Source organism: Dendrobium catenatum, unplaced genomic scaffold, assembly GCF_001605985.2.
Source record: "Dendrobium catenatum unplaced genomic scaffold, ASM160598v2 fragScaff_scaffold_1116, whole genome shotgun sequence".
NCBI lineage: Eukaryota > Viridiplantae > Streptophyta > Magnoliopsida > Asparagales > Orchidaceae > Dendrobium > Dendrobium catenatum.
The window spans coordinates 1,233,784-1,256,532 of NW_021319578.1; the positions used below are offsets into that span (position 1 = coordinate 1,233,784).

A 22,749-nucleotide genomic window follows, 5' to 3' on the forward strand; every position below is an offset into this window, starting at 1 on the left:
CTAGTTAAATGATGTAATATTGACTTGGTCCAGTAGGATTTGCTATTTTACTTGGACTAATATTGAATAGAATTACTAAATATATTAAAGTAGGGTATATTCTCTAAATAAATTATAAATAATTTATCTTTTTATAATTATATAATATTATGATTTTTATTTTTATTTTTATAGTTATTTATTTATAATAGAATAAAATAATTAACTTATCTTTACAAGTGAGATGACATATTATCTGATTTTAAATGCAAGAAAAGTTTAACATTCTAACATGTTATATTTCTTCATGAGGCTAGTTCATATTACTATCTTTTAGCAACTAGTATATCTTCTAAACTTTTCAATATAACATAGTTGCTAACCTCATTTTTGGATGAGGTTACAATGACACATACAGACTTCTACCTACTTATCTAATGGTTGACAATCATCTAAATTTCAATGTTGAATTTAATCTAGACTTCAATCAAGCCTCCAGTCAACTTCAATCCAGACTTTAAGCCAATTCTTAATATGAACTTTAATTTAAATCATAATCCATTCTTTAATCTAGACTCCAATCTAGACTTAAATTCAATTATTGATTGAAGCTTCAATCCAAAACTTCAATCAAACTTCAATCTAGTCTCCAATCAAGCTTTAATTACATCAAACCAATAACAATATTTTAATTGATTTTGATTGATGTGGATATTTAAAATCCAATAAATCAAATTTACAATCTAACTCAAATCTAAGATTCTAAACCAAAATCAAAAGTTAAGAGCCCTTATGTTAAAACCCTTTTTGGTGATTTTTAATTCACTTCAAAACCAAATCAAATGACTCCTAATTAATGATCTATTAATTTCATATTGATTTGGCATGTCTATGGGCTGAACCTTAATTTGAGTACAATATGAGATTTCTAGCCCCAAAAACTAAATTTAATTCTAAATGTTATAACATCTTTAAATATTTATAACATATGCCTTTGTACCTACCACTTTATAGGATCTGACCTTGGGACTTTTCCCATGACTTTAGACAGTGTCTGTACTTTTGTTATGAAAAGTAAAACATTAAATTGCATTTTGTTTGACCAAAGTTGACATACAGTTGACTAGGGGGTCAAATGACCAAAATACCCCTTAAAGATAAAATTGAAGTTTATTTCAAACTTCAACATGGCCCAGTCAAATCAAAACCTAAAATATCCTCTAATGTATCCTAAATACCATTAGGAGTGCATTAGACTCAAATCTAGACATTGGTCAAGCATGGTTAACCAAGTCAATATATTTTGATCAAATTATTAAAAACTTAAATGACCATTTCAATCCAAATGATTGTATCAATACGTGGAACCACTTCCATTAGATCCAAAACATCATTTTGAACCTATTGGACCTAAGCCCAGGCCTTGGTCTCACCTGGTTGACTAAGGGTCCAAATGATCATTTTAACTAAAATGGCCTTTCCAGTTCATGAGTTTCTAATGATCAAATCAAACTTGTAGAGTCCAAACCCAACTCTTAATTTTACTCGGCTAACCAAATCAACCATTAAGCTTATTTACATTCAATCCAATTTAAATTCATTCTGCACCTCATAAAAACCCCTTGACCATCCTTTTTGGTGAGTTGGACTTTATTGGTTCCCTGACCTAATCAACTATTGACTTAATCAAGCAGACCCATGTCTGGTTAAGTCTAGTCAATATAGGGTCAGTTCAACATATATAGTTAAATCCACTCCAATCAAGCTTTTTAAATCTTCAAGACAATGCAATTGTATACCTTGAATCTCTCAAAACCCATCATAAGTCAAATCATACTTGACTTGATTTGGTCAAACTATCAAACTTGGTCAATATATAGTCAAACAATTTCATATAATCAACTCATACTTTCCAAATTTTAGCAATCCCTAAATCAATTGAAATTTATATATCAAATATTTTTTGAATTAATTGGTGAGTCAAATCATAATGAATTTGACAAAGTCAACTAATTATACTTGGTCAAACTTCCTATTTATATGTACCCATGTATTTAAATTTTAATTTCCTAGCATCAAACTCCCTTAAAGACATCTAATCAAACCTTCCTACATGCCACCTCGATAATTATTGACTCATTGATTTGTCAAACAATCAATGAATAGTTAAATGGTCTTTTAAGTAGTCAAAATGCTCCAAATACTTAATCCCTCCCATATCAAACCATTCTAGTAGCCTAAACTCCTCCTAGTGTTTTCCTAATCCAGTTCTAACCCTTATATTAGGTTTAAACTAAGCCTAATCACCCCAAATGCTCTTGTGAAGACAAAACCCTTTTATACATCATTATCTTTACCATATCATATCCCTTTTCTTTTAGTTATTTGGGACAGATGTCAAGTATATAGGGAATTGGCCACAGGGTATGAAATTTCTACTTTAATCAAGAGTTTTCCTAGGTGCAACCATCTTAGGACGTAATTAACTATAGGGGCTTGCCCTTATAGGGATTTGAGAACTCCATATTAAAATAAATCTTAATTTATTTCTATTAAATAAGTAAATTTTTTTTGAGAATGTAGTTTTCTTATCAAATTCAATTATACTTTAAAATATACGAGTAAAATGTTATTATCATCTTTTTAGATGGTATGGTATTTTTTTGTTATATTTGATATTTAGAAATTATAAATTTTATAAAATGTGTTCTTATTTTTGGATGTTTCAAAGAATATTATATTCATCCATCAAGATGATATAATATTATTTTTATTAGATCTAATTAAAAGAATGACTAGATTTTTAAAACTCTATGTCCATTTTTAAACACATTCTATAGAATTTTATATTCAATTTTTGAGATCATATGTTATTATTTGAATTGTGTTTACATAAATATTATTTTCTAAAGCCTTATTTTGATATTGAATCTATTATAGAATATTGTGTCAGTCTCCCAAGATAATACTCTATTCTCAATGCAACATTCAATTACAAAATAAAAAAATATCAAATTTGCATGCATTTTATTTTTATCAACATATATGAATAAAGATTTATTGAAGGTTGATTGAATTTTTGGACTAAAGTTTGAATCAATAATTGAATTGAAGTCTAGATTGAAGTTTAGATTAGGATTTGATTTAAAGTCTCGATTGATGATTGACTTGAAGTCTAGATAGAAGTTTAGTGGAGGCTAGATTGAAGTCTAGATTGTATTCTGGATTAAAATCTAGATGATTGAAACTTAAATTTTTCTAAACAATTAGATCAACATGTAGAAGTTTGAATGCATACTAATAACCTCATAGAAAAATATTGTCAACAGCTATGTTTTGTAGAGAAGTTTAAAAGATATATTAGTTCTTAAAAGATAGCAATAAGAACTAGGCTCATGAGAAAATTTAAGATGTCTAGCCATTAAATTTGTCTTACATTTAAAATTTGGTAATATACCATCTAACTTATAAAGATAAGCTAACTATTCTACTATAAATAGATACCTATAAAAAAAAAAAACATAATATTATTCAATTATAAAAGATATTTATAATCAATTAAGAAAAAATTCCCCGTTTTAGTAAATTGATTCATCCTATTTAATATTAGCATAAGTAAAATAACAAATTCAAGTGGACTAGCTCTATGTTGCATCATTTTAATAGTTATTATTTCTTGGTCAACTAATAAACCATTAAAAACTCTGTAAAATAATAAATAAAAAATCTTAAAAATATTTATAAAATTATTTAGATAGTATTTTTTTTGTTTATAATTAATAATAAATTATGTAATATATAATATGTAAGATATTTAAATAAAAGAAAACTTAGATTTGATACAATTCAATTAATTACAAAGTCAATTATCAAATTTATATTAGCATATAGATTTTTATTGGTACGTAAAAATTATAAATTAAATTCCTTATTGGACTATATTTAGGTACCATTCACTCGAGCCAATCACAATGAGTAAATCCCATCAACAATTTTTTAAGGTGTATTATGCTATAATAGTATTGATATATTTTTTTTTAATTTAATAATATTATATCAAGCACTAGATCTTTATATTGTACTTTTTGACATTAGTTTTATGTCATCGTAAAATAAATCACTATAAAAAGTTAATGTTTTCACAATAGTGTAATAGCGATTTTAAAACCTCCACTATAGATAGAAATAAACTATGGTTTTAACCTCTTCTAAATTCAGCAGCAAAAAGTTAAAATTATGATAATATTTTTTAGCAGCGGTTTCCAAAATGCTAGCTAATTTAGCAGCGGTTAAAACCAATGTTAATATCTATTTTTATATATATATATATTTTACTTTCAATGATTAAAGAAGATTCTAAAAAAATTTATGCGGCTTATTTATTGACTGATATATAGTTTTTAGTTTTAAAAATATATTTAGAAGATTATTAATTTTTGTAAGAGATTGTTATAATATATCATTTAATAAGTATTAGTGTCATTAGTTATACATCTTGAAATTGAATTATAAAAATTTATTATTTTTTATAAATTCATTTTTTTTAATTTATATCATAATAATAAAATATAATTTTTATTATATTTTATTAATGATCATAAGAATTCAAAATTAATTATAAGTCAAAGTTCGAGTTAGTTGTGGAAAAATAATCTTACAATGGCATATCACCATTGTGTTTTTTAAGATAAAATTAAATATTAAAGGTAAAAAAATCATACTTTATTATTTATTCAGAAGTTCAATTCTATCATATATTTTATATGTATTATATACTTATTGAAATACTTTTATTTTTATCGAACGAGTAATTTTTTTTAACTTTATTATTTTTAATTTTTATAATGTATATTTATATTATATTTTATTATGGCATAATACTGAAGATAAAAATATAATTTGAAGATATACTTTTTGATATAGAATTATTGAAGTTAAAAAAAAAAAGATATTCCCATTGTAAAGTACACGTTAAGAAATATCATTAAAGTAGGAGATTTACTGATTATGTATGGCTCAAGTGAAGGATACTGAAATATAACCTTAGTAGGAATTTTAATGTTATTAAATTAAATTAATTTTAGAAAATTTTGTTCACCATTATTTTAAAATATATTTTATTTCTAATTTTTATCATGCTATAAAGATTTATATGTTAATACAAATGTGACAATCGACTTCATAATTAATTATATTGCACTAAATTTAAGTTTTTTTATTTAAAATGTTTAACATATTAAATATTACCTAATTTATAATTAATTATAAACAAAAAGTACAATCTAAATAATTGTATAAATTGTATTAGGTATTTTTTATTTATTATTTTAGGGAATTTTTATTGCCTTATTAGTTGACCAAAATAGAATAGTCATTAAATGATGCAACCTGGAGATGATCCATTTGGATTTGCTATTTCACTTGGACTAATATTGAATAGGATTATTCAATTTATTAAAATAAGGTATTTTCTCTTAATTGATTATAAATATTTTATCTTTTATAATTGTGTAGTATTATGATTTTTATTTTTATTTTTCATAGTAATTTATTTACAATTGAATAACTAACTTATTTTCACAAGCGTGACTATATATTATCAAATTTAAAATACAAGGCAAGCTTAATGCTCTGACATGTTATATTGCTTCATGAGTCTAGTTCATATTGATATCTTTTAGAAACTAATTTATCTTTTAAACTTCTTTATATAATATAATTGTTAACCTCATTTTTGTATAAGGTAACTATGACCCATCCAGGCTTCTACCTATTGATCTAATAGTTCAAAATCATCTAGGTATAAATTGTCAAGATTTCAATCTAAAATTTAAACTAGCCTCCAGTCAACTTCAATCCAGACTTTAAGTTAGTCCTCATTCTAGACTTTAATTTAAATCACAATCCATACCTTAATTTAGACTCTAATCTAGACTTCAATTCAATCATTTATTCAAACTTCAATCTTGAACTTCAATCAACCCTCAATCTAGTCTCCAATCAAGCTTCAATCTTATTCAACTAATAATAATCATTCAATTAATTATGATTGATTTGAATAATTTAAATTCATAATGTAGCTTAAATTCAAGATTCTAAACCAAAATCCAAGGTTAACAACCCTTGTCTTAAAACCCTTTTTAAATGATTTTTCAATCACTTCAAAATAAAATCAAATGACCTATAATTCATGATCTATCAATTTCATATTCATTCGGCATGTACCTAGGTCAACCCTATAAATTTGAGTCCAATCTGAGATCTCAAGCCCTAGAAACTGAAATGAATTACAAAGGCTATAAATCTTTAAATATTTACGGCCTATGCCAATAAACCTGCCACTTTATAAAACTTGACCTCGAAACGTTTTGTAAGACTTTTAATAATGTGTATAGCCTTTATTATGATATGTATAGCATTAAACTGTATTTTATTTGACCTAAGTTGAACAATAGTTGACTAGGGGGTGAAATGAATAAAATACCCCTTAAGGATAAAATTGAAGTTCTATTCAAACATCAATATGGCCTTGTAAAATAAAACCCTAAAATATCCTCTACTGCATCCTAAACACCATTAGGAGTGCATTAGACTCAAATCCAAGCCTTAGTTAAGCCTGGTTTACCAAGTTAATCATTTTGATCCAATTATTAAGGGCTTAAATGGTTATTTCAATCCAAATGACTTCATCATTGCGCGGAACCACTTCAAATAGATTTAATATATCAATTTGAACCTAATGGACCCAATCCTAGACCATGGTCTGACCTAATTGACCAAGTTAACCATTTTTTACCAAATGGCCCCTTAAGTGTCTAAATGGTTATTTTGATTTAAATTATCCTTCCAATCCATGAGATAACATATATTAGTTTCTAATGATCAAATCAAATTGGTTGAGCCCAAATCCAACTCTTAATTTGACCTTGGTTGACCAGATCAACCATGAAAGTTTGTTATGGATGTTAAGCCCTTATGAACTAGCCCAAAGCTAACCAAGAAGGGAGGTGAATTGGTATTTTTTAAAAAATCTTTCACAATTAAAAACACAAACCAAGATTCACCACAGAAATCAAAGTGCATAAATTAATATGGAAGCAATAATAAAGGAAGGAACACACAAGATTTATAGTGGTTCGGTAAAACCTTGACCTACATCCACGCCTCGGAGGTACCGTCCGAGTATTACACTAAACTCAGTTTCTCTCCTTTAGCCCCCATAGTTAGGCAGAGAAGCCCTTACAAAATCACTTCTAGCTTCCTCGGTGCGGTGGAGTAGCCGGGTCCTTTGACACTAAAGAGATCTTCTTCTTACCAAAACTTCTCTCAAGATAAGTCTTGAATTTGATGGTACTAAGGTGCAAGCTCACCGAAGCAACCGTGTAAAACCCCCCCTCCGCACTCCCTCAAAACCCCTCCAAGGATCTTCTCTCTCAAACTCCACCTTTCCTCTCTCCCTTTCAAGCTCTCTCTTGAAGTTTCCTCAAGAAGAACGAAGCATCAATGGCTGCCAAAGACACATACTAAGTGCCTTATCAAAGTTTAAATATAAGAGCTTAAAACAAGCTCATTAGTTATAACTTGCTGACTTTATCATCCAGGCTAATATGAGCAAGCAAACACCCTCACAAACCAAAAACTACATTAATAAAATTATAAATAGAACTTGTTCTATCAAATCTTGAGCTTTGTAAGATGCACTGTAATCTTGAAATGTTAGTAAACATAGAAAGAAAAATATATTACAAATACAGGTAAACAACAGAAAGTGAGACACAATATTTATTATTATCAAAAGCATAAACTCATAGGCTCGAGTTTTAATAATCTCCCCCTTTTTCATGATGATAAATATTACAGGTTCGATTTGCAAAAAAATAACATTTTCTTCTAATCTCTCCCTTAATAAAATAAAACTTTAAAAAATAGGGGAAATCAAATTTTTTATTATTTTTAATTTTTTAAAAATAATTCAAAAAAAAGATAATCAAGAAGAGAAGGGGCACAAAAAAGTCTTTAAAAAATGAGAAAGTTACCACTTAATTTTTTTCAAAAACTTAGTAAGGAATGAATTGACAATGCATAATCCATAAAAGGTAAAAAATTCAGAAATTGTTAATCCATGCTCAAGTTCTTTTAAAGGATCAAAAACTTTTTAATCCAATATCTAAATCAAGGAACAAATTAGAAAAAAGAAACACTAATTTTTTCAAAAATTCCTTTCATAAAATATATCTAATAGAAGATTAATGCAAAAATTGGTGAATCAGAAAGTATGATTTTCAAGCTGAAGTATCAAAAATATCAAGAGTTTTCTTAAGCTTTAAGTAATACAGAAAAAGTAAGCATACTCTTTGTGAGCTCATTTTATGTCTCTTGTCCATTGAATGGCGCACTTTACGCATCTTTTATTTTTTGGTACACTTTGTGTATCTTTCTCAATTTGGCGTCATTGCGCGTCTTTTGATTTGGCGTCATTGGCCACCATTTTTATTTTGCGTTATTGGCCAATTTTTTTTAATCAAATATGCTACCTTTCTAAAATTTTAAAAACTAAAGAAAACCCATACTATTAATAAAATGAACTACTTGATTAAGAAAATAATTAGGTAGATTCAACAATTTGCAAAAGATTCCTATGTGATAGATAAAATGTAGGAAGATGAAAAAAGTTCAATTTCAAAATCCAATTTAAAATATGAAGAAGATTTTGAATAAAAAGTAGAATAACCACTTTTAGAAAATAGAGATTGAGAGTCAAAATCATGAGTTTCCTTTCTTTGATTATTTTTTGAGAAGTCAACCATAACTTACATAAGAATTCAAGAAAAAATAGGAGGTGGATTTTTCATTTTTAATTTTTTTTATTTTTTTTTTAAAAAGTGGTGATGTATGTGTGTTGATTAGAGAAAACACTACAAAAAAGAGAAAGTAAAGACAAAATTAAAAATTTAACAAAAAAGAAAAGAAAGAAAAAAAAAAGAATGAAAAAAGAATAAATCCAAAGAAAAAACATAAAAAATACACAAAAATGAACAAAACATGCAAACACAGAAAAATAAAGCACACAAAAAAAGGTTTAAACATCATCTTGCTCCTAGTATGATGATTCAGAAGCTAGGTCTACCCAGGGGATTTTTTACTTTTTCATTATTTGCCATTTTTATAATTTGCTTGGCTTTACCCTTTCCTTTTGCTAGAAGAGTTCTCAAATTAGGGCTCTGATTTTTCATTTATCTAAGTTTCCTACATCCAAAGAAAAAAACCTTAGAAGTATTCTTAATATTATCATCATTTTTATCTTTAGTCCACTTTTGTTGATGCTTATGTTTTAGTAAGCTTTCCAATTTGCTTGATAAGTTATCGCTTTCATCACCAACTAAGCCACTTTTTTCCATGTCTATAATATTTAGTACTATCATTTCACCTGCATCCAAAAGTCTTTGACCTAAACTTTGCTCGTAGGCAATGAGTGAGCCAATCAAATTATTAATAGAATAATCATTCAAATTTTTTATTCATAAATAGCAACAACTTTGGCATCAAACTTATCAAGTAGACAATGTAGAATTTTGTTGACTTTTTTAAAGTTTGAAAATTCTTTACCTGAGGTACAATGATGTCACAATTTGTATAAACCTAGTATACATGTCTAAGATCGTCTCATAAGGTTTGATGCAAAAAAGTTCAAAATCATGCATTAAAAAATTCAATCTGGATTACTTGATTTCACTTATGCCTTCGATAAAGTGTGTAATTTATCCCAAATTTTCTTGCCAATAGAGCACGTGGATATAAACATAAAATCATCAAAATTTAAAGCACAAAAAAATAGTTTAGTGATTTTGCATTTAATTGAGCATTGATTTGTTCTTCTCTACTCCATTGATTAAAAGGAATATCAGTTTTAATTTTATCTAAAATACATGATGGTACAGAATAACCAGTTAAAATCATTTGCCACATTTAAAAATTAATTGATTGCAAGGAAGTAGACATGTAAATTTTCCAAAAATCAAAAGTAATATTTTCAAACAAAGGTGGTCGGGTGATTGAATAACCTTCTGCAATATTACTATTACAAAAATTAGTCATGGATCAAAATTCAAAAGTTTTCAAAAACTCATTTTTATGAATCCTACTCTGATACCACTTGAAGTTCATTATGGATGTTAAGCCCTTATGAACTAGCCCAAAGCTAACCAAGAAGGGAGGTGAATTGGTATTTTTTTAAAAATCTTTCATAATAAAAAACACAAACCAAGCTTCACCACATAAATTAAAGTGCATGTTTCTATAGCATGTACATGGTATTTTCTGAGTTGAGAAAGCGAGACTAAAGTTTTTAATGCATATCATACTATACGATGTCGTCATCATCTATACGATTATTGATTTTTCTTCTATATGTTTCAAGGCAATTTTCCAAAAAGTCAGTTATTGGACATAGATCGTAGGTACAAAATTGTATTTCATATGTATGATTTTATTATCAATTTCTCATCTTGCTGAACCTATATATATATATATATATGTGTGCTAATATTTATATATTAATTAGTATTATAAATATTATTTAAATAATAATTAAATATTTAAATGTATATTAGTATTATAAATATTACTTATATTAGTTCAATGTTATTTTAATTAATATATAACTTTCTCCCCTATTAACTTTAACTCACCAAATATTTACTATCTCCACCCAGGTGCTCTCCCTCTCTAATTTAGTGTCTCTCTCTCACCTGACAGCTTTTTCTCTCTCTTGCTACCCTCTCTCTCTCTCCCGATCCTCTCCCCTCCCTATCTTTTTCTCTCTCTTGGCAATTACGCCAAATTGGTTGGCGTATTTGCTTCTTCTTAAATTTTTTTTTTAATCCTGCTCCTTTTACATAATCTTGTTTAAAAAGTGATCCTTTCTAAAATTTGTCCTTCCCAATATTAGATTAATTTTTTTCATTTTTCCAATCTAAAATTGCCATGAAGACACTTCTTAATTTCCTATCAATTAAATTAAAGATACTCCTACTCTTTAATCAAAATTTTCAAGCAGGAGTATATCATAAACGTAAATCCAAATAATCTTTCAAAGATCAAATATTCTCTTTCAGGGCTTGCAAATTAGATCCTTCTAGACAGGACCGAACCTTGACTAAATACCACACAACTTGTGGCTAAGCTACTAATCATATCTTGATAATGCCCTACATCTACCTTCACCCTAAAGTTATCTTGATAGACTTAGATGGAAGGGCTCATTGGAGTCTTCATAGGTTTTATATTTTCAAATCCGTCAAGTTTACGAGCTTTCCTATATACTTAGCTTGATTAATGATTATTCTGACCACAGTTGCTTCACTTCAAAACCAAGAAGGAAACTCAACTCTCCGAATTAAACTCATCTTGGATTTGGCATGCTATCAACAAGTTTCCTATATTCATTATTAGACCTAATTATAATATCTTATGCATGAACCTAAACAAGAATCAAAAGCAAGCTCTCCTCTAGCAAAAGTTACTCTATTCAAACAAATTACAATTATTCAACTATAAATTCATAGCGCTAAGATGTCATAAGTAAACTCTTATATAACCTATAATGGCATTTTTAGTGATCAGATCAATTATGAAGGTTCTATCACACATCTATGCATGAATATATGATAAAGCAATCAAAGATGGATTTAAATAGAAAATGACACGAGAAAAGTTGAACACTCACCACTCTGTTTCAGCTCGCCTCTGGATAAATTCATCTGCAACCTGGCACAACTAGCATTTGAGAATAGAACAGCATAACAGAAGGAAGAAATTCAATAATCACAGTGGCTAAATTGCAAACAATGTGCAATCAGTTAAAAAAAATCAAGAAATCAAGAGAAGTATGTAGATTATAAGTATTATAAGACCAAGGACTAGCATCAAATGCGCATCATAATATTTTAAAACTAATAAATAAGTATATATATTAGGAATCTGCACTGCTTACTGCCTTTTTTTTTTTAAATAACAAAATTATGCACGCTCAGATCAGTATAGTTGGTCGATGGAGACAAAAAAAACTGTGTTTCAGCAAATATTATAGACAACATAAGTAAATGTTAATTACTTTATTTCTCAGTTCATCAGCTAGCTCCTTTTGGAGGTTCTCGCTTGGTGTTGGTTTACCTGCTCTCAAGCAGGCACCATGAGTCACTGCTCGGAATAAACATCTCCCATCACCGGGAATTCCTACATATGGAAAACCAAAAAATCCGACTTTTATTACAAATTTTACAATAAAAATTTTCTGAATGGAGAGAAAGCTTTGACATTCTTAGAGAATGCAACTAACAAGGAATATTTATTTGCAGCAGCAACAACCTCTAAAACTTATGGAATAGAAAAGTACACCTCAAATTTATGGGAAAATTTTATAAGATAGTGGTTAGACTTGCAATGCTTTATAACGCATAATGTTGCCCACTAAAATGGATGAATAAAATTAATTTAAGTGTTGCAGAGATGAGGACACATAGGTGGGTGAGTGGATTTACACTTAACGATGGAATGTGAAAAAAGTATGTATGCGAAAAGGATGGAGTAGCTCTAGTGGCAGATGAGATTAGAGAGAGTCGTCTTAAATAGTTTGCTCATATAAACTGTCGGCATTCCGACGACCCTATTAGGAGAGTGAATGAATTAGATCTGACATATGTTAAGAAAGGTAGAAGTGAACCTCTTTTTATTATAATTTGGCTCTTAATAGGACACAATGGAGAAAAATGATTCATTAGCCAACCCCCGTAGTAGGATAAAGCTTGTTGTTGTAGTAGTAGGATTAGGTGTCGAAAAATAATAAAATAAGATTTATTAAATAGGAAACTTATAAATTAAAATTTATAATTACTTAAAATTTTAGTTTTTTATGCATATGTGATGCAGTCAAGGTAGGGCTGATTTGGAGGGGTTTTTGATCTTCTCATGTGGTTGTTTGGTCTCACAATGTGGTTGTTTTGTCTTCCCATGGTGGTTGTTCGGCTTTCATGTTCTCCCTTGGTTTTCCTGCTACTGGTTGCCTGTTTGGATGGGTTTTCCTTGCTGCTAGCCGTTCAGATTTCCCTCTTATTGTTTTCTATCATGTGTGCTTTAACATCACATCAAATGGGCTATCATGATAGGCTTCTATTGGTTGTTTTTGGTGGCACAATTATGTGAATTATTAAATATTATTCCCCCTTCTTTCTCCTATAAATTGGGACTGAATTCCTTTGTGAAAGAGAGTTTTGGAGAGTGATATGTGATAAATATTTGGAACGGGAAACCCGCAGGTTTGTAATAGCTTGTGAGCTATCTTCTTCTACCTTCCTTCTTATATTTTGTCTTGGAATTCTATCTATTCTTCTCTCCACAGTTCTCATTCCACATGTATCTTTCTTCTCGAAACTTTGATTGGTTGTAAGTTGTGTTGTGTCCTTTTTATTTGAAGTTGTAAGGTGTTGTTGTGTCCTTTTCTATTAGAAGTTGTAAGGGTTGTTATGTCTTGTTTAATGTGAGTTTGAAATGTTGTGTTGTGATATGGAACATGAAACATGTGGATTTGTCATAGCTTGCGAGCTATCCTCTTCTACCTTCCTTCTTATATTTCATCTCAGACTTTTATCTATTCTTCTCTCCACAGTTCCCATTCCACTTGTATCTTTCTCCTCGAAACTTACTGGTCGTAAGTTGTGTTGTGTCATTTTTATTTGAAGTTGTAAGATGTTGTTCTGTCTTTTTCTATTAGAAGTTGTAAGCATTGTTGAGTTATGTTTTATTATGTTTTTTTTTTTTTGTTATATTGAAAGGAAGGTGTTTAGTTTGCATACCTAGCGTTTTCTTATGTTCGGAGATTTCAAGATTGCATCAATATGCCTCTTGCAAGTTGTGCAAAAGCCCACCTCAGCTTTACTAAGGCATATGCCCTATCAAGCCAAGGAGAGGCATAGCCTCTTGGCATTTTTTTTTTTAAATTGCATTAAGGTGCATCTCTTATTGTGCAATCCTAAACAATGACTAATAGGTCATTGTGTGAAGTCCTCCTCATGGGCACTACTTGTGTACTTTTAAAGAAACCCTAGCTATAAGATTTGGATATCACCCATTATAAGTGTTCAAACCCACATATTTTCAAGTGCCAAGGCAACTAGACTGCTCTAAATCCCACAAAACCTAAGCATGTTGCTCCACAACAATCTTGGGGCTCTTTTAAGTGTCATCTAAGCTTTGGTAGCCTTCACCACCTAAGTCAACTCATTATCTAGTCCTTAACATTTCATTTTAGGTGAGTAGAATGTTGTCCGAGTCCTAAGATGATTATCCTAAAGAACCCCCAAATGAGTTATAATTGTTGAGGAGCATCCAGCATGTTATTACACAATATACATTAGTTAAATATATTTAATATAAAACTTAATTAATCTCAAACTTGATATATTAATATCAAACTTCGTATATTTATTTATATTTAATATCAAACTTAGTTCATCTTAAAAGTAATCAATATCAATCTTCATATAATTAATATCAAACTTGGTATATTTAATATCAAACTTAATTAATAATGCAAAAATTTATTTCAAAATATTAAAATTAATCATTATTAAATCTAATTATTATAAGAAAAAGTTAAATTACTTTACTTTCAATTTAAAGGGTCATTAATAATTGCACAATATTTAAAAGTTAATTATATTTAATTTTTATTAATTAGTTAATTATATTTAATATTTATTAGTTAATTATAATTATTATATGAAAACAAAAAACACAAAAAAATTGCGTTTTCTTTTGTGTTTTTGTGAAAAAATAATTTCTTTTTTACGTTTTCTTTAGAAATCAACACAAATGTTTTTGTTTTCTCAATTTTCTCACAAATCGCAAAATGATCTCGCGCTTTTAACCTTTTAAATTTTTTTTCTAATATTACGTTCCTAAAGCTAAAATAAACATAAACAATGATCCATTTAAAAATTTTGCCCATTTTTATAAAATGATTTTATAAAATAAATTATAACATTTTAAAAAATTTCAATCAGTGCATATAATATTATATATTTATGGATCTAAAAATTTTTATTATTAAAAAAATTAATTTAAAAAACACAGTTAGTATATATACTTTCTAATTTTTATTAATATTCTCATTTCTTGTTTTTCTATATTGCTAGTTTTCATTATCAAATGTCTGAAACTAATTTGACATTTTTCATATTTTTATTTAAAGTTATATTAAATAATAGAATTTTTAAATATTTTATATGTATAGACCAGTTCTATATATTTTCTTTATATTTTACAAAAATAATTCATATTTAAACATCATATGCTATTAGAAAGAATTTCTTTCTAATAAATAAATTTTATTCTTAAAATTATTTTTCACAATTATATTTAGTTCAAATAACTTAGATATTAAATGAACTTGTTAATTTATATTTATATTTTGATTTTATATTTTGTGTATTTATTCATATTTATTATTCAATGTCTAAAATTAAAGTTGGTAGTTCTTACATAATTGTTTATACTAAAGTTAATTCATATTATTCCAAAATAATTTATTTGTAATGATCAAATTTATGAAAATTTTATTTTAAAGGTTAAATATTTTTAAATCTAAAAGATTACCTAATCATAAAACAAAATTTATTGAAAAATAAATTTACTTTCAGATATGTATTGTTGTATATGTTTTTTAAATTATATTTCAAATTTTATTAAATTAAATTATGCCTATGCTTTTAATAACAGTAATTTAAAAAAATTACACCTCAAAAATATAAATAATAACTCATATAAATGGTATTAGAAATTACAATAAAACAAAAGAATGAAAAGTAAATTAACTTCTATTAAAAAGAAATTCATCTTCTCACAAAAAACAATTAACAAAATATACAACAACAACAACAACAAGCATTTATCCCACTATATGGGGTCGGCTACATGAATCTTTTTTCTCCATTGTGTTATATAAAGAGTCAATTTCTTATCTAAATATAAAAAAGAAATGTCATTTCTAATAATTTCTAACCAAGTCTTTTTAGGTCTAGCTCAAAAATTAATTAGCAAAATATAATCTAAGAAAATTAGAGCAACAATATAAACTTATATAATTAAAAAAAATATGTTAAAAACTTACCTTAGAATTTCTCAAATTAACCAAACTTAAATCTATCAACACCTCAAAGCTCTGTCTCCAATTTCTCCACAAAACACTTGCTCTATTCGGCTGAATTCCAGTGCCATTTATAGCACTGGAAAGAATCTGATTAGTTGTGTTAATTGAATAAACGGCCGACAAATTAAGCCTAATTAGTGAATATGATTTTTCTAAGAAAACACAAATTTTTTTTGCGTTTTATTTAGAAATCCACTCAACTGGTTTCGTTTTCTCACAAATTGCAAAACGGTCTTGCATTTTTTATCCTTTTAAAATTTTTATGATATTAAGTTCCTAACGCTAAAATAAACGTAAACAATGATCCATTTAAAAATTTCGCCTAATTTCAATAGTTTTAATTTCAAAACAATGCATCAAAGCAACGTTTTGTGATGAAGTTGAACTATGTATCATCCATTTCTTCGTCTTTTTAAGATCAATGATCAAACCTACTTGAGAAATTGAACAAATTTAATCCCTAAGTTGTTCAATATTTACGATCAACATTAGATTTGATCATATATATTTGGAAGTTTGAATATCAATAACAAATCTTGTTGCATATAATATTTTTTATATTCATGATATAATATTTTTTATATTCATGAGATAAAGTGGCACACGGGGGTTTCATGGATTTTATGATAATTTCATAGTTCATTAGATGCATCGACACTTTTTTTATGGATGATTTTGAAACATACGAAGAAATTTCTTACTTTAGGGCATATTGATAGGTTGATTGATGAAATGAAAAAGTAAAGTTTTTTATGTAGGCTTCTACATATCATCTAATCACACTCATTTATGATATATGCTTGGTTAATGATTAAATTATTATGAAAGTTGATGAATCGCAAACCCTAATTAACTTTCATAAAAAGATTAAAAAGAAAGGCTTGATCTGTGTTTGAAAACAATAGAAGGTTCTCAATGAAAAGAAAATAGTATGACTACTATCCCTCTAGAAAAATCCATCCCATCCCATCTCTCTAGACAAGACATTTGTAAAAAAAAGAATTCAAATCATTTGTTCTGGTTTTGATGATCCTAAAAATGATTCTTGCTCTTATAATGTTCTAAAGCAAAATTAACCAGGCACCAAGTTGACATTGAATATGTAAGGGTTATGTTAATGCTATTACAATATAGTAGTTGCTAAAGTTATGCTCTACCATATTCTACTCTTTCATCAAGTTCAAGATGCATATCTATTGCAGGGTAAAAACCCTGCTCACTGGGAGAAAACCTCCATATCTAGATGGGGAAACAAGAAAGTTTCAACCAAGAACACACTGTGACAAGCTTTAATAATAAATGGTGCGCACAAAGAGAAATTATTCTGTGCGGAGTCCGAACGTAGAGGATATTCTAGATTACTGGATGCACTGCATACGCTCTGACTACGCTCTGCTTACGCTCTACGTATGCTCAGCTTACACTGCATATTTGTAGATACGCAGCAAATAAACAGCAAATCCTCACAACTAATTATTTGCTGCGTATCTACAAATACGCAGTAAGTAGGCAGAGCGTATTTAGAGCTTGCGCATAACGTATAGAGCTTACGCATAACGTACACAGTAATCCGGAAGATCCTCTATGTTTGGACTCCACACAGAATAATTTATCTGCACAAAAGGCTGATATCACTACTCATAAAAAAGTAAAGAACCATGAACGATATGTAGTTAGCTCATCCAAAGTTCAAATGAAATTTCGAAATTACTTGGACAAAATTGTAAAAAGGAAGTAACTTTGAAGACAAAAATACATAACTAATCTTCGATGGGAGGATTCATCAAAAATAGGAAGAAATATCAAAGGACTTCTGCTCCATCTAGTTATACTAAAACATTTTCCTGCTCTTAATACGCATATCAAGATAAGAAGATTAGGTTTTGTTGGTATTCTTCTAACAGTTTCTCAAAAAGAAATTTTAATGCCTTTACGAGAGGAAAGAATTGAAGAACCATACTACCGATTATCTGAACGAAACATCAAATTAAATGCAAATTAGGGCAAAAACAAAACAAACCTAACTCGCTTTCCATGCCCAGACTGACCAGAACAAGCTGAAAGCCTAGAAGCAAAGAAAAGAGGCTAAAAGGACAACGAAGTAGCCAGGCCTAGTTCACACGAAAAGAAAGCAATCTAATTCGAAGTCCAAAGTCGTACGAAACGTGCGAAAGTGAACAGTGATGGGAAGGCAAAGTAAAGAAGTTGTGAGGGACGAACATAAAACTCCGAAAAGGACGAAAAACACGTACTAATCGATCGCAGCGGGGGAAGATCGTTACCGAACATCGTTCGATCCGACCCCTAAATCAATTTCCAACAAGCATCCACATGAAAATCACCCTTTATTCCACTAATCCTCGCCCTCGATATGTAGATTAGGGAAGCTAGAAGAAGAAGATAGTTGATCGCTAGTATATACCTGTGCGCAATGAGCTCCAGAGGAAAGAAAGGAGACATCTTTCGGAAATTTACAGGTAATGGTGATGAAAAAGCAGGGCAGGGAGAGAATTTGATTCGCTTGGATCATGCTCCAATCATCCGATGCTTCATTTCTTCGTCAACTATTTCACTTTTGCTTCAGCAGTTCATGGCTGCCCTCACATCAACAAATTATCGACGCGCCCCGTCATCACAGCGGGAAATTATTCTGTGAGGACTCTCAACTTGAAAAATTATCGGGCGTGTAGAGATACATCAGGTAGCTTATAATACGTCGTTATGTGCACTTATTTTTTACCGTGCGGCCCGACGACCCGATTCGGACCGAATTCGGGATTACTATGTTCGCATATTGCTCGGTATTTGCTCGGTATTGCTAGGTATTACTCGGTATTGCTTGGCAATAACGATAAATACCGCTCTATAAAGACCAATACCGACCAACACCGAGCAATACCGAGTAATACCTAAAAGAACTCGGTATTAAGACCGAGCAATACCGAGTAATACCTAAAAGAACTCGGTATTGCTCGGTATTACTCTTCATAGAATAGTATTTTTCATTTTTGTCGAGCAAAATGGATCAATACCGAGGTATGCCAACTCCCGGGTCCTCTCCGGGTCGGGTTGTCGAGCCGCGCGGTAAAGAGTAAGTGCACGTGGTGACGTATTAATATAGGCTACATGATGTATCTCTACGTCAGGTAACCTGACGGAATAATTTTTCCCGAACTTGAGTATGATAAAATATTTTATGAATATTTTTTACATATTTATAAATACTCGATAAATATTCAGTTCATATTCAATTCATACGCAGTTCATATGCAGCATCCAAACGATTCTCTACATTCGGAGTCCTCACAGAATATTAATCACAGCATACGGTACACTAGTGCATCCTAATTGACCCCGAATGATATCTAGTGCATTATATAATAATGCATCTACAGTGTATTAGTGATGTGACGACGCATCCTGAGTAGATTTCAGATAATATTCGGTCACCGCACGTAATAATTTTGTCGTCACAGCAGAGTGGCGGCCCATAGAAACTCCATTATTAGAGTGGAAACGACAAGTATGAGAGTGCATCAGTAATGATGGGTTGGGTGTAGTGTAAACGAGTCGATCAGCGCTACAATTTAACTAAATCATTGAATTTGATTTTGATTTTAAGTTTAGTTTTACTAATTTAAGTCATTAAAAATATTATAAATCAATTGATTGATATAAAAAAATTAAATGTATATCTCATAATCCACATAATTATTGGTGAAGGAAATATATTAATTATTGGTGACATGTTAAGTAGAAAAAGGATTTACTACAAAGTTGGCATTGATGGGATGTACTTGTGAAGAAGTGTTGACCACTGAACTCAAATTGCCAAGAATAAAATATGTTAGTAAGGTTGTGAGAATCTGATTGGACAATGAACCCGAGGAAGAAAGAGAAGTTCATAATTCGAATTGTTCAACCTGATCGACGGAGATAGAGGTTGAATCGGATGACATAATAAATAATTATATTATTAAAAATTAATAAAATTAACATAATAATATGAAAAATCTAACCTTAAACTTAAATACGAAATCATCATATTATACATATAAAATATCCAAACTAAGATTGAGTTAGAGGTTTAAAATCATAATTTACAAATAATATAATTTATATTTAATATAAAATTAGTTACATATATATTATAAAATTTAATATAAATAACTTATAATTTTTATTATAAGTATAGATATAATTTATACCTATGAGAAGTATACAAAATTTAAATAATAAAATTATGCTAATAGAAATACATAAAATAATTGTTCATTTTCTTATCATTACTTATTTTTAGATAAAAAAAAATTATAATTACAATGTGACTAATTATATTAATTGTATTTCTATTAAATTAAATGAATAAGTATTTTATACAATCAAAATTAATTTTATCACTATTAAATTTGAAACATTATTTATATGCGAATCAGTTATAATTGTATATATATTATGATTATTAGTTATTTAAAATATTACATATTTATCTAAACAAAATAATTTATTTATATTGTATTATTTTAAGTTATTTGAGAGTTTATAAATAATATAGTGTTTACAAAATAACAAACTAGTAAAAATATTCAAATCATAAAATACTGATATTACGATTTCATAGGTTTTTGGGCGCTACATGAAAGATTATATAAAGACCTAAAAAGTAAATAAATATGATGATTATGTGAATAATAAAACTCTAAAATGCACATGTCAAAATAATTGTCAAAACTCTAGGGAGTACATGTGGATAGCTCCTTAGAACGAGTGGTTAGTAGTCGTCGATTGAGTAGGCGAGATTGTGAATCTCTAAAAAGGGAATGTTGACTTGTGAAATACTTGGTTTAGGGTAAGTGCATACAAGATTTTGCTGATGATCAGGTGAGTTCCCTCTCAAGCTGGGGATAATATATGATCTTTCATAAAAAAGCAAGTGCCCCTATAAACTGGGAGAAATTATTCTGTGCAGAGACCGATCAGCGAGAACCATCCGAATTTGCTGTCATTCTACTGTCTTTTTGTTATGCTTTTGCAAATACTCAGCAAAATGACAACAAATATGCAATTATGATTTATGAATGCACTTTTGATGTATATTTGCTGTGTTTTTTACGAAACGACAGCAAATATCCTACTAATTAAAGATTTATAGCGCTTTTGCTGCCCCTTTGTAAAAGCGCATCAAATACTAAGCAAAAGTGCATTCATAATTGTATATTTATTGCCCGTTTGCTTAGTATTTGCAAAAGGACAGTAAAAGTGTAACAAATTCGAATGGTTCTCACCGTCCGGTCTCCCCACAGAATAATCTCTCATAAATTGGGGCGAGTCTATAAGTTGAGCAATGATGGGTGTATATCTAGGCTAGTCTCTAAGTATGTTGATGAGTCTTTGGTGAATTCGTCATGACTTTAGTGAGTCCACAAGGGTCCCCCACTAAGTCCTCTATGAGTATGGTGAGCTCTTGCTAATCTTTGGCAAGTTTTTGATGTCATTCATGACTCGGACTAAGTATGTTCAAAATTATTAGAAATATTTATGTATATATTTAATTTCATGATTTTTGTGTATCACTGAAATATAACTGTGAAATGAACAAGAGAATGAATATAAATTCAATCTTGTTGACTGAACAATTCAATCATTATGATTTGACACTTTTTCTCAAAATTTCATGGAATGAATTCTCCCAACTTCCTTTCTAAAATCCTTTACTCCATCTTCCCTTGTTCTTCTCCCTCTCAATCCAAGGATCGCATTAAGTTCTCAAGGAATAATATTGATATGATGTTAGTACATAGAAATAAAGAGAGAGAAGAGAAAAATCTGAAAGAATTACCTTCTCCTCACCAAAACAGAATGAAGGAAGAAGACGAGAGTAAGAGCAAAGAGATTGCAATTGAAACCGAGAGTGAATTTCTCAAAAAATAAGTTGTGGCAGAGATAATCACAGAATTATCAATTTCAATCCCTCAGGGCACTAAGAATGCAACAATTCTAGCTTTGGATTTTGAGGCTTTGAATAATATTGTAGTCACCTTATAGTTTGAGTTCTAGTATTAGAAGTTGAAGATTGACTAGAAGATTATCAAAATCCAATATTTTGGGCTAAGAGAATTCACCTTGAATATTTAGGTTTTGTTTGGGACAGTTTTCTTACTGTTTTATGAAGCAATTTTTTTAGTACAATTTTTTTTAATTTGAAATTTTCATACTAAAAAACTGATTCACAAAACAGTAAGAAAGCTGTCCCAAACGAAGCCACCTCTACAACAATTCATAGCTTTTATTTTGCTCGCTTTCCACACTTCAAGACTTTGAGCTATCATCTAATGACAGTGTTTTTTGCCCAACTTAGTGTTAAGAGTTGCCATAGACTTTGACAAATAACTTGGATAGTATTGAGAGTGCAACTTTAGAATCTCTTACTAGTTAGAGCCTTGAAAAAGCTCCACTCCCAAGCTGGAATCCCTTGAGAAGAGACAATAACAATTGCTTAAAGAAAGAAAAGACTCGTTAAATGTTTAAGGAAGAAGAGACTCATTCAAAAGAATAAAGACAAGCGA

At 29.1% G+C, this 22,749-nt stretch overlaps 1 protein-coding gene across 8 annotated transcripts; it reads right to left on the reverse strand.

Annotated features, from left to right (window-relative positions):
• Window positions 1–10,783: 10,783 nt before the first annotated feature.
• LOC114580591 (OTU domain-containing protein At3g57810-like) lies at window positions 10,784–18,854 on the reverse strand. 8 transcript variants are annotated; one of them, XM_028698599.1, is made up of 4 exons: window positions 18,606–18,854; window positions 18,466–18,487; window positions 12,092–12,213; window positions 10,795–11,754 (listed from the first exon to the last, which is right to left on the reverse strand). In XM_028698599.1, exons 1-4 carry the CDS (start codon window positions 18,711–18,713, stop codon window positions 11,701–11,703), a joined length of 306 nt encoding a protein of 101 aa, XP_028554432.1. In that variant the 5' UTR covers window positions 18,714–18,854; the 3' UTR covers window positions 10,795–11,700. The 8 variants fall into 8 exon arrangements, 4 of the variants coding, with proteins under 4 accessions (XP_028554432.1, XP_028554430.1, XP_028554433.1 ...); XM_028698597.1 differs by having other exon boundaries at window positions 10,797–11,754; window positions 18,436–18,487; XM_028698600.1 differs by having other exon boundaries at window positions 10,816–11,745; window positions 18,606–18,853.
• Between the last annotated feature and the right edge of the window lie 3,895 nt (window positions 18,855–22,749).